The sequence below is a fragment of the Monocercomonoides exilis genome, assembly GCF_001643675.1.
Source record: "Monocercomonoides exilis strain PA203 chromosome Unknown scaffold46-794033, whole genome shotgun sequence".
NCBI classification, from domain to species: Eukaryota; Preaxostyla; order Oxymonadida; family Polymastigidae; genus Monocercomonoides; species Monocercomonoides exilis.
This window is the reverse complement of record NW_027150591.1, coordinates 585,561-599,348: the sequence shown is the minus strand read 5'-3', so window position 1 is coordinate 599,348 and position 13,788 is coordinate 585,561. Positions and strand designations below refer to the sequence as shown.

The following is a 13,788-nucleotide window of genomic DNA, read 5'->3' as shown; positions in this document are numbered from 1 at the left end:
TTGTGTGGATGCTTTTGAGAGGTTATTTATTTGTTAATTTGTTTTTTGAAAGGAAGACAGCAACTGTGGTGCCTGATTTCCTTGGTCGCCTGTCTTCGCTGGAGAAGAGCAGGCGATGCAAGGCTGTGATATATCTTCGGTTATGCCTTTTTGCTGGATGCTCTTTCTCTTTCTCTTTCTCTTTCTCTTTCTCTTTCTCTTTCTCTTTTATTGATTTTGTTTGCAACATTCATTTATTTTGATGTTTTTTCATTGTGTTTCTTTTTGGTTGGGGAGTTGCCCGTTGTGGAGAGGCACAGTCTTGTTTTTTTACAAAAAATCAACGTTTTCTTGATTCCTTCCTTTTGTTCTCGTTATGTTGTTTTCATTGTCTTTTATTTTTATTCTTTTTCTTTTTGTTGTGTTTGAGAATGGTTAGGTTTTTTTGGGGTGGGGATGAACTGGGTTGTGGAATGAATCAGTGAGAATAAACACGAAATGATTCATTCGCGATTTGTTTGTTTGTTTGTTTGTTAAGCTCCAAAGAAGCTGTTTTTGTGGGGATTGTTGTGGCTTTGATGGCAGCGAGAAACAAATGCTTTGCTTGTTCCATTTTGGGGGGAAAATGCAAGAGTTTCGAGGCACTTTCAGCCCACTTTCTTTTTCTTTGGATGAAGGAAGATCCTCATTTTCCATCTCCTGCTTTGTGTTTTTGAAAGAAAGTGAAGGATAAGGAGTGTCGTTGTGTGGCAAAGGCCAGTTGACTGTTGATGAGGATGTTTTGTGTGTGTTGTGTGTTTGTGTTTGCTTCACTGGGAAGGAAAATGGGTTGAACCGATTGCAGAAAGGCCAATGAGAAACAGGGTATTTTGGGAAGATTGAACCCTCGCAATCCACACAACGAGCTTCTTTGTTGACATTGTTTGATTTTTGAATTTTGTTTTTGAAAGAGTTCGTTCATTCGTTTCCTTTCATCTTTGTCTTTGTGGAAGGGCAGCTGGGTGCACACAGCCTCCAAGTGTGCAGTGCTGCTTCATTTTGTGTTCTTCCTGTTCTTTTTGTTCTTTTTGTTTTTTGCTCTTCAACACACTTTGCAGCCTCTGGGCGTGTTTCTGTGTGTGTTTTCTGCTTTTTGCTCTTTTTTGGAGTCTTTTCGCCTGAAACAGCCAGCAAAGACCAAAAACGCATCTGAATCTGCCTGTTTATCTCCAAAACACCAGAAACGGTGCTTTCGCTCAACAACTCAAAAAAAGAAAAGAAAAAGAAAAGTGCATTTGCTTAAAAAGTGAAGTGATTGAAAATGAAAAGGAAAAGGGGGAGGAAAAAAACGATATGAGGTGGGAAGTTTGACTGTGGAAGTGAAAGTGAAGTTGTTCTGCTCATCGGCCTTGCACGAGGAAAGCGAAAGTGCTGGTCAAATTCCAAACGATTCATTCAACGCTCTGCTGGCCTCTTCTGCATCTGTGTGGGCAGACAACGGAGTGGAAGAGGAAGAGGAAGAGGAAGAGGATGATGAAGCAGCAGTCAGAGTGATTTGTGTGATGGCAGCATGGCTGTCAGCGGAGTGCTCATCCTGTTGTTCAGCCAGAGGCTGCATGTGCTGCTCTGACGATGCAGATGCACTTGGCCCTGCTGATTCTGAAGGTGCAAACTTGTGAAGAGGATTCGGAGCAGAGTGCGCGAACACTGCTGTGGCGGGCGTCAGCCCATCATCTGGAAGGACGGGCAGAACAAAAGGATTCCACCACCTCCAATCAGCCAGACACCAAATACAACAAGTTAAAAAAAAATGAAAATAAATAAAAATTGAAAAGAAAAATCATAAATGCGAAATTGCGATATTGGTCGTGAAGTCTCCCCCATATCCTCCCACCACCCCCTCTTTTCAGCACATACTGCCTTCTGTTTGTCCCCAGCGTGCCCTCCATGTTTTTCCCTGCTGTCCCTCGGTCGAACATCTCCACCACACCCTCGTCGAACTCGTCGTCCAGCGTCGTCAGGTTCCGCCGGATCAGCGACACATGGAACAGCAGCAGGAACAGCGCCGACAGCGCCAGCGTCACACAGATCACACACATCGCAAACACAAAGATCGTCCCCCCATCCTCCCCAAACGGCTCTGGCGACTGCTCACCCCAAACCCAATTCCATTCCCAAAACCCAACCAGACAGGCATGGGCATGTGCACAGCATTTGCAAACAACAGAATGAGCAAGTCAAAAAAAAAAAATGAAAAGAGAGAGAAAGAGAAACAAATTCAATCACATTCATTTTTAACCACCACTCAATCCAATTCAAATTCAAATGCAACTCTCACACACACAGAGAACATACCATGAAAAGGACAATCCCGCCCAGCACAGAATACATCAGCGCCACAATCACTGTGTACAGCAGAAACAGGATGAAGAACTTGTGGTTGTATGCCCCAACACACGTCCCCACCCACGGACCTGCCACCCACCACATCCCATCCAGAAATAACACAAAAAAAGAGAAAGAGAGAAAAATGAATATGAACAAATGCCTCAAATCCAATCCAAAAAAGAAAGAAAAAATTGAATTTCGCTTTCTCTCACTCTCACTCTCTCTCTTGTTCACACAGTGGTGGTCCATCTTCATCACACATCGCTTGCAGATCGAGCAGTGGTGCGCCCGCTCCGGCCGTACACGCCCGCACTCCTTGCAAAATGTCATGTTGTATCTCCTCTGCACCTGCGCCTCCCCGCTCGGTGCTGCCCCCACCAAGCTCCCCTGCAGCGGCTGTGTGTCTGCAGCCACCCCCACAGAACACACGGTCACAAAAAAAAGCAATTAAAAAAGCAAATAGAGCAGCCAAGAACAAGCCACACACCAGACGCACCATCATCCTCCATCTCAATCTGCTGCCCACTCTCACCACTCTCACCACTTTCCCCATTCCCTGTGCTCCCTGCTTCCCACCCCACCTCTCCAAACACCCCCGGCCCGTGCAGCACAGGCCCCGATGACCCGATCGTGTGGTCCACTTCGTACACCCCAACTACCCTTGCGCCAAGTGAGACAGATTGCAAAGGCAGGCAAAACACATTCTGCCGCAGGCTGAACTCGTTGTATGTCTTCGTCGCCTGCTCCACCCACCACTCCGGAGGCGTCCCTGCACAGCCCCACAACCACACACAACCCCAACAGCCAGTCAAAATAAACCATAAAAAAATCAAAGAAGAACAGCACACCTGGGTCAGTCCAACTGCGCACAAGCACAAAGCCAAAAAAAACAAAAGAAAAATGCAAAAAAATAGTGATTGAAGAGGAAAATTGCAAAGGAGAGGCCACAAACAACGTTGCGTTGTACGCTGCAACCTCCAGCACCAGCAGCCCGAAAAACACGACAGACACCCCCACAGCCACAAAAGGCGAAAACGACCACAAAAACGGGATTACCCACCCCGCAAAGCACACCCCCACCGACACCTGGATGGAGCTGCCCCGCATAAAAAATATATATATAAACAGAAAAGCAGAAAATGCACCCGTCAGCACACACGCACCAGCCACACCAAAAGCGCTCCAAACCTCACCATCACAAGCATGCACCACCCCAGCGGGTCGTTGCAGCACCCCCCGCAGTCCCGAAATCGGTAGCATTCTCTTTTCCCCATCGTTCTGCTTGCGCCGCTCCTCACAGCTTTTCAGCCGCAAAAACAAAAAAAATGCGAAAATGCGAATTTATGTTGGGTACGTGAAGAAAAAAAAGAATTTCACAAAATCATAAACAATTGTGGAAAAATCTGAGATGACACATTGACATAATTTTTGCTAAAATTTTTGCAACTCTTAGAGAAAATATGGAGTATTATTTATATTTTTCAAAAAATATGAAGAAAAAATACAAAATCAAATGAATTTCAAGCTATTTCCAAATTCATTTGCATTGATGAAATACGCTTTGAAATGTTGCATGATATGAGAGTGTTATTTGGTTTTGAAAAAACAGATTTCACACTCTGTGTTAAGAAAGTGATAATGATTTGTTCAAATTTGTTCTTCAAACATCTGTACTCATCAATAATAAACAATATTCACTACTCATAATAAGTTTGTGAATGTTTTCTTTTTGATTTTCACTTTAATTGATTTCATAAAAAAAAAGTGTTGTTTGATAATGTTGAAGTTTGATAATTATAGAAAAATTTACGTCGCATCTCTTTCGAGTGCGTAACTGGTTTTAGAAAAAGAGGGGAAAAGAAAATATAAGAATCAAAGATAAAAACAAATTGATAGTCTTGTTGGGTGAGAATGCCCAGGAATAGCACCATCAAGAATAGATTGAAATGATCCATCATTTCCAAGAAGCTGTTCTTTGAAAAAAAAGCGAACAATCATTTGTAAACTTATATTCTCGAGCTGACTGAAATAATAAAGAACGAAGAATGGAAAAGTTCAGCATTTCTCAAAATTTCACACTTGTCTCTTTATTTTTTTACTAATTTTAAATGATGCAATCTTCATTTCAAATACAATATGTATGAATCATATGCTGAAAGGTTCTCGATTTAAATTGAATTTTAATTTAATTCCAAAAAATTCACATCATTATTTCCTTTATCAATTTCAAAATTTTTTATCAAAAAACAAATATATTTAAAAATGGAAACAGGATCAATCAGAAGTTTCAAAAATATTTTTTGTGTCATGACAGAAAACTTAAAGGTTGTAATCACGCACTGTGACATGTCAGAAGAAATGCAACAAGATGCAATGTTTGAAGATTTAACTTTATTCTTTTCTGTATTTTTATTATTTGCAAATATTTTATTATTTACCAAAATAATCCACAAAACATTTCCAAATAAATGCAGAAAAGTTACCAATGAAGCTTTGACAAAATTTACTATTGCAAAAGATGTTGCAGCAAATATCAAAAAAGAATTTGGTATTTCAATTTATTATTTATTAATATTTCAGAAATATTGATTTCGTAACTTAAAAAATAATTTTAAAGATAAAAAATACAAACCTACTTGGCACTGTATTGTTGGGGAACATTTTGGCTCTTTTGTTACACATGAGACAAAGGCATTTATGTTTGTTTCCTTTTCATATGAAAATTTTTGCAAATTAATCACACTTTTTTGATGAATAAAGAAACTTTTACATTGGACATATAGCTGTTTTGCTTTTTAAGATGGGATAATAAAAAGCACATGTTCTCATTACACCGAAATTACTTCGCCTTTTCTCATTTATTTATTAAACATAAAATCTTATTCGTTTTCAATTCACTTTTCTAAACCATATTGTAAGATGTTTGATTTTTTTTAAAAAATGTACTTCGAATGTTATGGTTGTTAGTTATTACCTTTTTAATGGATTTAAAAAGTGCGTATTTTTCAAAAGTAAAGCAAAAATGCATCATTTCGATTTTCCTCTGATATTTTATTCAATAAATCCATATTGTTTAAACTGCATAACAAGTTTACTTAGCAAATACAATTCAAATTCAACAATCTATATCATTAGTATTATCTTTTGATTTTTAATTCTTGCTCTGTCCTTTTTGAAAAGAATAAAAAAATTTTAATTTTCGAAAGTTCTACAGATAAATAGATTCCATCCTTGATGGTATATTTTTATCAAAATAAAACTTCTAATGTCACTTCTTTTAAGACCATATCCCAACAACGATGTGTTTTTATTCTTCAGCAAATGTCAATTCTATCTTTTCACTTTTTTTTTTTTTTTTTTTTTTTTTTTTTTTTTTTTTTTTTTTTTTTTTTTTTTTTTTTATGCAAAAGCGAGTTGATATAATCTTTGGAATTAAGTGAAATTATAATAAATACATTTTTGAATTTTCTTGTTTCACGGATTGCTTTCGCATAACACATAAAATTTCCTTTCATTCATACATTAATATTTAAATAATGACAATTTTTCATTTATTTCATTGTTTATTAGATACAACAATATGAAAGAAGACAATTTTTTTAAAAGTGACCAATTACATGTATTACCCAATCAAAATTCATGATAAACAATACGTGATTTAAGACTTTGCAAGTTTTCCAGTTTCTGACAAAAGCATTCATTTATTCATTCGTTATTTATATATTTTTTAACAAATATTAATACTTAAAATAAAGAAACTTTTTTGAAGAAAAAATATCAAAATTGTGGGTGTAAACGTATTTTAATATCCTTAAATAAGGTGAAGATAAAAAAAGACTGATTTGATGAATTTGCAGCTTTCTTCAGACTTTGAGCTTCAAGCTAAAAAGCGTGAGCATGAGCAAACTGCTCGATTAAAGCCTAAATTGAAGGCATTGAAAGCCATTTTTCCTGATCTCGATGATTCTGATTTAACTACCGCTCTTCTGAGATTTGACGGAAATGTTGAAGATTCAACAACATTTTTGTTGGACGGTATATATTTGCTTTTTGATTAAGATGATTGAATGAAATTAACAAAATATTTCTTGAATATTTTTTCAAAAAACCAAATTCTTCATCCTTTTAATTTTTAGAAAAATCGAAAGGAGTTTTGAAATTTAATCTTATTGGAAAGGAACCTGTATGAACTATTTTTTGATTTTTCGTTATGTTAAAGTAATGATTTTGATTCTTTATTTGAACTATTCGGAAATTTTTAAAGACTAAGAACAAAAAAAAGGCTTCGAATGAAAAGAAGGAATCTAAAGGCAAAAGCGAAAAGAAAGACAAGGATAAGAAATCTTCGAACAATGGGCAAAGTCAAAGCGTGAATCCAAAGTTATCCATAAAAGATCATTCCAAAAGCCCAACAATCACAACTTTTCAGTCGAAGTATATTCCTTCATATGCCCAAAAACAAAATTCAAAAGAAGGACTTTTGCCTGATCCACGAACAACTGTTCAGCCAACACAAATAAAGAGTCCAAATGTTTACACTTGGAAGCCTGCCTCGGTATCTGACACTTCACGTTCAACTACAACAGTGGTGCCTTCTGAAAATTCTTCTTCTTCTTCTAACACTTCAACCTCTGTAATTTCTTCCACTTCAAATACTGAGAAAAAGTCTAAAAGTGAAGGGAATAATGGCAAAGGGGAAACAAAATCTTCAGCTAAAGTTGAAGAGTCAAAAGCAGCAGTGAATTCTTCTGAGACCTCAAAGCAAGCAAAAACAGATGCGAAAGCGAATGCAGCTAGCACACAAGGTACGACCATTCTTGGTCTTCCTCAAGTTATTCCTTCTGAGCTTAAGGAAAGAATTCATCCATCATTGCTATTGAAGGAAACAGGAAAGCCAAAACAGTACGTAGCTGTTGCCACTGTTGGAGTAGCAGCAGATCCAAAAGCAGCTGCGAAACTGAAAAGGAAGCTTAAGAAAGAAGGAAAAATCGGAGAAATTGATGCATTGAATGCTTCATTAGCAGAAAATGATATTGATGATGTGACAATAACCAACCCATGGTCCAAAGAAGGCAGAAGGAAGTTAGAGGCATTGTGGAAAAAGCAGGAAGAAGAGGAAAAGTTGAAGAAGGAAGAGGAACTTAGGAAATTAACACAAAAAGAAGAGAAAAAGGGAGATAACGAAAAGCAAGGCAAGAAACAAAAGGAAAAATCAAAAGTTGATGATAAAAGCGCTGTTGCAGAAAAAGAAAAGGAAAAGATGAAAGAGAAAGAAGAAAAGGAGAAGAAAGAAAGAGAGGCGAAAGAGGAACAAGAAAGAGAGAAAGAGAGAAAGAGAGCTGAAGAAGAGAAAGAGAAGGAAAAAGAAAAAGAACGAAAAGAGAATGAGAAGGCAAAAGCAGATGAAGCCAAACAAAACAAACAAGTGTACATTCCACAGCAAAGACAAGAAGCTGTTGCTCAAATAGCAGCACAAGCTGCCAGAGAGACAGCTCCAGTTGCAACTGCAACTGCAGCTAGCACACCTAAAGAAGCAACACCTGCAGCTTCATCTTCAACATCAGCTGTGAAACCTTCTGCTCCTGCTGCTCCTTCAACAAAGGCAGAAACAACTCGTCCAGATGCTGCCTCAAAGAAGATGCAATTCAAATATGTTCCATCATATGCTCAATCTGCTTCTGCATCTGCTTCTGCTTCATCATCAGCGCCTGCACCAGCAACAACCACAGAAGTGCCAGCCAAAAAAGAAGACGATGATGAAGAGATCGTGTTTGGCAGAGAAGAGCCACGCCATCAGCCAGTTGCTGCTTCATCAGCATCAGCAAACACATACACATCGCCTCAGTTGGAATCAGAGATGAAAAAGGAGAAGTCGCATAGAGGCAGAAAAGTGCATGCTCAGCATCATCAACAACAGCAACAGGCACAACAGACACAGTCTGCCTCAGCTGCTAAGAGTGATGTTGCATCTGTTCCATCGGCATCTTCCACTTCTCAAGTTGCTCAACAGCCTTCTGCAGCAGGAGTTGCACCAGCCACAGCGTCTGTTCCAGTTGCTGCACCTGCAGCTGCCCCTGGTGGTGCATCATTGATGGCACAACAGCAGATCTTGTCTCTTTTGCTTCTGGCGCAATATCAGTCTCAGCAACAACAGCAGCAGAAACAAGGTGGAGTGGCTGCCAACACTCAGACAGCTTCTGCACAGCCATTGCAGACAGCTGGTGCACCTGGAGCAGCACTTCCGTTGCAGCAGCCTTTGAACCTGCTTTTGCAGAATCCAGCTCTGTTGCAGACTCTTTTGACTCTGAACCAGCAAATTCAGCAGCAGCAACAACAACAACAACATGCTCAGCCACAGCAGACACAACCACAAACAGCACCAGCGGTTCAGCCAGCCCAACAGCCTCAGCAAAAAGTGCACTCTCAGCCGGTTCAACAGAAGCAACAACCACAACAGCAACAGCAAAGAATGACATCTGCTTCAGCAAGCAGCCGAGCTGCTGTTCCTTCGAGTGCATCAAATGTGCAGCCAGCAGCTCAAGCATCCGCGCCTGTAGCTGCTGCTTCTGCACCTGCACAGCCTCAGCCTGTTAGTTCGCCTCATCAATATCGCCCTGCCAATCGCTCACAGAAAGAGCAGCCAATCCGCTCTGCCCCAGCTGCTACATCATCTGCTCCTGTCCAATCACAGCCAGTTGCTCAGCCTCAACAGCTGCCATTGCAGACGAGACCTGTTATCCCTGAACAGCAACCAGCAGGAAAGCAAGTTCATCAGCAGACTAAGAGCAATACAAGATACTCAAAGCAACAACAACCAGCTGGAATGCCTTCTCATCCAGCTCAAATACAAGCAAGCAGTCAGTCGATTCTTCCATCGCCACCACCTTCAGCTGCGTTGAGTGCATTTGCTGCTTCTTCTGCCTCTGCTGCATCATCACGGTCGTTTCCATCTTCCGCCACAACATACGCCCCCGGCTCTTCCAACCGCTATGAGCCTGCCCCGCAGCCACAGACGATGAACCCTCAGCCTCCAGTTGTCCCACAGCTCCCACAGACACAGCCTGCATCGTTCCCAGCTGGACTCCGATTTCCACCTCCACCCAGCTCTTCTGCTGCTGTTGCTGCGTCTCGTCGCCAGGCTGCTTCCACTCAGTTTGCATACACACCGTCTGCTGCTGCCTCTGCTTCTGCTGCACCTGCACCTGCACAATTCTCGTCTTCACGTCCTGTTCAGCGCAATGCCATTCATTACTATTAAAGGACTAAAATGTGAATGCGAAAATGGATGAATGAAAGAAAGGGTTGGACTAAAGAAATACAAAAGTTAAATAAAAACTTAATGAGAATATTGCATTTTGTGGGAGCAATCTCATATTTGCTGATATATCTCTCATTTCTTAATTGGAAAGCTTTAATTGTATTTTATGGAATTATCTTTTTGAGAACTTGTATTTACTTGTTTGAAAGAAAAATAATTCAAAATCTAGTTTTCCAGTTATCCTATTCTGTTTTCTTTTATCTAATTGAATTGCAAAGTTAGTTTGTATTTCCCTCCTTTTCTTCTCTTTCCATTAACCATTCGATTCACTTGCATCCTTCTCTTGAAATAGCAAACAACCTTTGCTTTCATATCATCAACCCTTCTTTTGGCTGTTTTTCTATCTTTTTTATTAATAAACAAACATTAATCTACGTTAAAAGAACATGCTTTCGAATCAGTCAATTCTTTTTCTTTCTTTTTTTCTTTTTCTTTTCTTTTTTCGTGTTTTTTTTTAAAAAATGGAGGCAGTTATTTGCATTTTTGAAAAGCGGTGTTAGGCTTTTGAAAGATGCATTTAAGGTGTTAATCTTTGTGCACATCATCATCAGCAGTGCAGAAGCAGTTTGAGATGCGCAGAGCACACCTCATAAGACGAAGAATGCCTCCATTTCAACAAATGTCGAAAAAACGAAGTCAAAAAAATCAGTGGAATATTTATTCAACACTGAGCATAAATCCAAAGATACTGAAATGAACGTAGTTTTAGCTAAAACTCTGAACAAGAAATTAGAAAATATAGAAATAAAAAGGATAAAGACCATCAACATACAAACAATCTTGAAATGATTATAAAAATAAGTATTTTATAAATATATTATTTAGTTAAACTAACACAACACATCATGCTATCGATTCACAAACAACAGCTTCTATTAGCTCTTTGAACAACAGCTCAGCTTATTCTTCATTCATCTTCTTTTCAGCACTTCAGGACTCATTCAGTTAGTCTGCTCATTCACCCACCCATCCAATTAATCACTCAGACTCTTTAATCCTCCTCCTCATTCTCCATCGTGTACCAATCCTCATCATACTCCCTCTTCAGAAAGGCGTGCTGCAAAAGCTCTCTCGATGTTGCCCTCTTCACTGGATCGCGCACAAAGCATCTCTTCAGGAAATCTGTCAGCTCTGGCGACGCAAACTTCGGAATGGGCGGTGTTTCAGAAGACGAGGCAATCTTGAAGATGCAAGCTGTGGCATTCTTTATGTCTGCATAAGGCGGCTTTCCAGTCAGCATTTCGATGACTGTGCAGCCCAAAGACCATATGTCACTACGTCTGCCAACATTGCGTTGCTGCCGGATAACTTCTGGTGCCATGTAGCTATTATAGTCATTCATTCAAAATTAAGCGTTTTGAAAATAATTTGAAAGCATTACAATTAATAAGTGATAATTAATTTAATCGAAAAAGGGACAAACTGAGGTGTTCCGCAAAGCGTAGCGCATCCTTGTCCGAATGACATGACTGTTTCGATCGTCTTTGAGCATCCGAAATCTGCTAGCTTCACCACACCTTCCCCTGTCACCAGGCAATTTGCAGATTTGATATCACGATGCACAATCTTGTGGTCGTGCAAATAGGCAAGCCCTTCTGTTATTTGCCTTGTGTACACTTGTACCAGAGGCTCTGGAAATGTGCCAAAAGTTGATAGCAGACGAGCGATAGAACCGCCAGTCACAAATTCTTGGAAAACATCTAAAATGTTTCCATTTCTCTGGCACCCCATATATTGCACAATGTTCGGATGCACAAGATGTTGCATAATTAATATTTCTCTCTCTGCATTCGCAATCTAACAACAAAAACAGAAAGTTATTTTTATAAAAATCAAATGAATATTACGAAAACAAAACAAAAGAAAAGAAAAAAAGTAATTTTGGCAAAAAAATCAAAAGTTCAATAAAATGATGCTTATGAATTGATGTTTAACGTGAACAGCAAATAGGTGTCTATATTTACAATTTTTCTCAATGATCAAACCTGTTGTTCAAGCCCGCTACTTTCAAAAATATATTCCTTATCAGCCAATAGTTTTCCTGTTTTCAAATCCAAGCACCTATATACAGTTCCAAATGAACCTCTACCAATAATGTCTCCACGTTTTAAATATAATCTTTAATCGAAAGATTTGATAATCAGTTTAAAAAAGTTATCAATCTTTTAACACAAAAAAATATTTTGCAAACTGATCTTGTGACGGTTCGACAGTATCTCCAATTAGAGAAGGTGCAGAAGATGATTGCGGGGTCATCTGAGAAGGAGCAGCTTGAGATGGAGCAGCAGATGAAGCTTTTGGACGCGGAGTTTGAGACGGAGCTTTCGGTTGAGGTTTTGAGCGAGAAATCATTGATGAAGACACAGCTGAAGGAGCATCACGAGGTGTTGATGGGAAAGAAGAAACTTTTAACTTGTCAACATGATAGTTTGAAGTGTCCAGAACTCCTTCTTCTTCCTCCTCGCCAACAGACATTGTCGTAGGCGGAGGTAAATCTGGATCAGTGATTACCACAGATGAAAATGCGGTTGGAGTAGAAAAAAACAACTTGCCAAAATCTCCGTCAACTTCTCTGTGAGTTGCCATTTCTAAAATTATTCTTTAAAAAATGCACAAATCAAATTTCCCCTCTTGGGAAAATAACAAAATGTGTTGGTTCTTTGGATCCAAATGGGAAGAAATTTTGAGCTTTCTGAATTTTGTTCCATTCTTAACTTTCAAATATTTTTCTCAATTTTGAAGAATTTCCAATGTTTTTTTGATGTGGGAATGAAAGACTTATTATGTAAAGGTTGAAAAACAAATTTGGAACGAAATCGTTGTTTTTTTCATAAATGAAAGAATTTTGCCCCAAATAATAAAAATTCACAATTGAAAAATCAACATAAAATTGGTTCATTACGGTTTTTTCTAAAAATGAAAAATGAAAGAAGGTATATTTCGAGAAAAACAAGTCATCCAAAATTCCTTGAAAAAATGTAATAAAAAAATTGTTTGTGTTCATTTCACAAAATTGTTTATCGATAATTGTATTTCTATTGGTTTTCTCAGACTAATAAATTCAAATGCTTTTGAAAATAGGAGATTATTTTTGTTGTCACACTTTTTCTTTTAAAATTTTCTTTTCGAAAATTTAACTTCAAAATTAATGAAAGAACACTGTTAAAATGAAAATGCCCAAAAGAAACAGCTTCATCTTTATATGAACAAAACATTTGTTTTTTAACAATTGGTATAAATACACAAATTGCACACAAAATCTCTTCCCAGTGATAAACAACAATTGAAAAATGAATGTCCAGAATATAGTTTTGATTTCAAAATTAATCATATAAATGAAACAATTCTTCGAATTTTTAATTAATTTTTTTTTGTTCAATGTGAGTGATGATGCTATTCTACAGATATTATATTTGTTTTTGAAACAAAAAATGAAAAAAAATTGATTCAAAAATTTGAATTAAATGAATGAATTTTTTCATGAAATTGTTTTCTTTGAAAAGTTTTTGTTTTCATATTTCTAAAAAATTTTTGATAATTATTTGATGGTTTTCTTGTATGACATGTGGACCATTTATCTATTTATTTTATGTGAACAGACCAACACATGAACAAAAGCCTGCACACTTTGAATTTTTATAAGAAACGTGAATACAATTTCAAGTTTGAGAAAGATAAATTTGTTTTTTTTTTATCCTCACGTATCTTTTCCATCTCAAATAATTGATTCAAAAGAAATTAGAAAAAGAAACTAATGGTCCGCATATTGCAAAAATTTTTTTGAAAAGCTCCTTTTATTTTATTCACAATTAAAATTACAATTTCATATTTCGATCAAATTTCTGTTCCCACTAATGAAACTTCACTAAAATAGAAATAATACCATTGTCAAGATTTTGCTTTCATGGCAACAAAATAAGGTGAGCATGAACAGAAATTTGATCGAAATATTAATTTTAAATATCATTAGTGAATTAAATAAAAGGAACTTTTCAAAAAAATTTTCACAATTAACAACATATATCTTCTTATTTTTAATATCTAATAGAAATATGAAATGAAGAATAAAAAAATGTTGATGATGGATCGAGGATAAGTTAATGTTTTCCTAGACCAAATTGCAC

The 13,788-nt window shown here is 37.5% G+C and overlaps 4 protein-coding genes across 4 annotated transcripts; 2 read left to right on the top strand and 2 right to left on the bottom strand.

Moving 5' to 3' along the window:
- Positions 1–1,163: 1,163 nt before the first annotated feature.
- On the bottom strand, positions 1,164–3,620 carry MONOS_14709c2 (putative palmitoyltransferase; the record flags this gene model as incomplete). The annotated part of the gene is made up of 7 exons (XM_067867536.1): positions 1,164–1,727; positions 1,876–2,105; positions 2,314–2,432; positions 2,583–2,750; positions 2,834–3,115; positions 3,195–3,442; positions 3,535–3,620. The coding sequence occupies 7 exons, from the start codon at positions 3,618–3,620 to the stop codon at positions 1,394–1,396; spliced, it is 1,467 nt and encodes a 488-aa protein (XP_067721630.1). The 3' UTR covers positions 1,164–1,393.
- A 990-nt stretch (positions 3,621–4,610) lies between these two features.
- On the top strand, positions 4,611–5,483 carry MONOS_14711 (dynein light chain type 1). Its single transcript, XM_067867538.1, has 4 exons — positions 4,611–4,721; positions 4,821–4,894; positions 4,964–5,045; positions 5,107–5,483. Exons 1-4 carry the CDS (start codon positions 4,654–4,656, stop codon positions 5,153–5,155), a joined length of 273 nt encoding a protein of 90 aa, XP_067721629.1. The 5' UTR covers positions 4,611–4,653; the 3' UTR covers positions 5,156–5,483.
- Positions 5,484–6,159: 676 nt separating this feature from the next.
- On the top strand, positions 6,160–10,069 carry MONOS_14712 (uncharacterized protein). The gene is made up of 3 exons (XM_067867539.1): positions 6,160–6,381; positions 6,483–6,529; positions 6,611–10,069. Exons 1-3 carry the CDS (start codon positions 6,192–6,194, stop codon positions 9,602–9,604), a joined length of 3,231 nt encoding a protein of 1,076 aa, XP_067721628.1. The 5' UTR covers positions 6,160–6,191; the 3' UTR covers positions 9,605–10,069.
- Positions 10,070–10,145: 76 nt separating this feature from the next.
- Positions 10,146–12,289, bottom strand: MONOS_14713 (putative Serine/threonine protein kinase STE11 A (STE11A)). Its single transcript, XM_067867540.1, has 4 exons — positions 11,856–12,289; positions 11,650–11,782; positions 11,088–11,461; positions 10,146–10,989 (listed from the first exon to the last, which is right to left on the bottom strand). Exons 1-4 carry the CDS (start codon positions 12,248–12,250, stop codon positions 10,656–10,658), a joined length of 1,236 nt encoding a protein of 411 aa, XP_067721627.1. The 5' UTR covers positions 12,251–12,289; the 3' UTR covers positions 10,146–10,655.
- Between the last annotated feature and the right edge of the window lie 1,499 nt (positions 12,290–13,788).

Coding starts and splice junctions, on each gene's coding strand:
- MONOS_14713 (XM_067867540.1), bottom strand. CDS start 12,250: ATGGCAACTCACAGAGAAGTTGACGGAGATTTTGGCAAGTTGTTTTTT. Junction 11,783..11,855: donor GTCGAACCGTCACAAGATCA/GTTTGCAAAATA, acceptor TTTCGATTAAAG/ATTATATTTAAAACGTGGAG. Junction 11,462..11,649: donor GTAGCGGGCTTGAACAACAG/GTTTGATCATTG, acceptor TTTTGTTGTTAG/ATTGCGAATGCAGAGAGAGA.
- MONOS_14711 (XM_067867538.1), top strand. CDS start 4,654: ATGACAGAAAACTTAAAGGTTGTAATCACGCACTGTGACATGTCAGAA. Junction 4,895..4,963: donor AAATATCAAAAAAGAATTTG/GTATTTCAATTT, acceptor ATAATTTTAAAG/ATAAAAAATACAAACCTACT. Junction 5,046..5,106: donor CATGAGACAAAGGCATTTAT/GTTTGTTTCCTT, acceptor TGATGAATAAAG/AAACTTTTACATTGGACATA.
- MONOS_14712 (XM_067867539.1), top strand. CDS start 6,192: ATGAATTTGCAGCTTTCTTCAGACTTTGAGCTTCAAGCTAAAAAGCGT. Junction 6,382..6,482: donor AACAACATTTTTGTTGGACG/GTATATATTTGC, acceptor TTTAATTTTTAG/AAAAATCGAAAGGAGTTTTG. Junction 6,530..6,610: donor ATCTTATTGGAAAGGAACCT/GTATGAACTATT, acceptor AAATTTTTAAAG/ACTAAGAACAAAAAAAAGGC.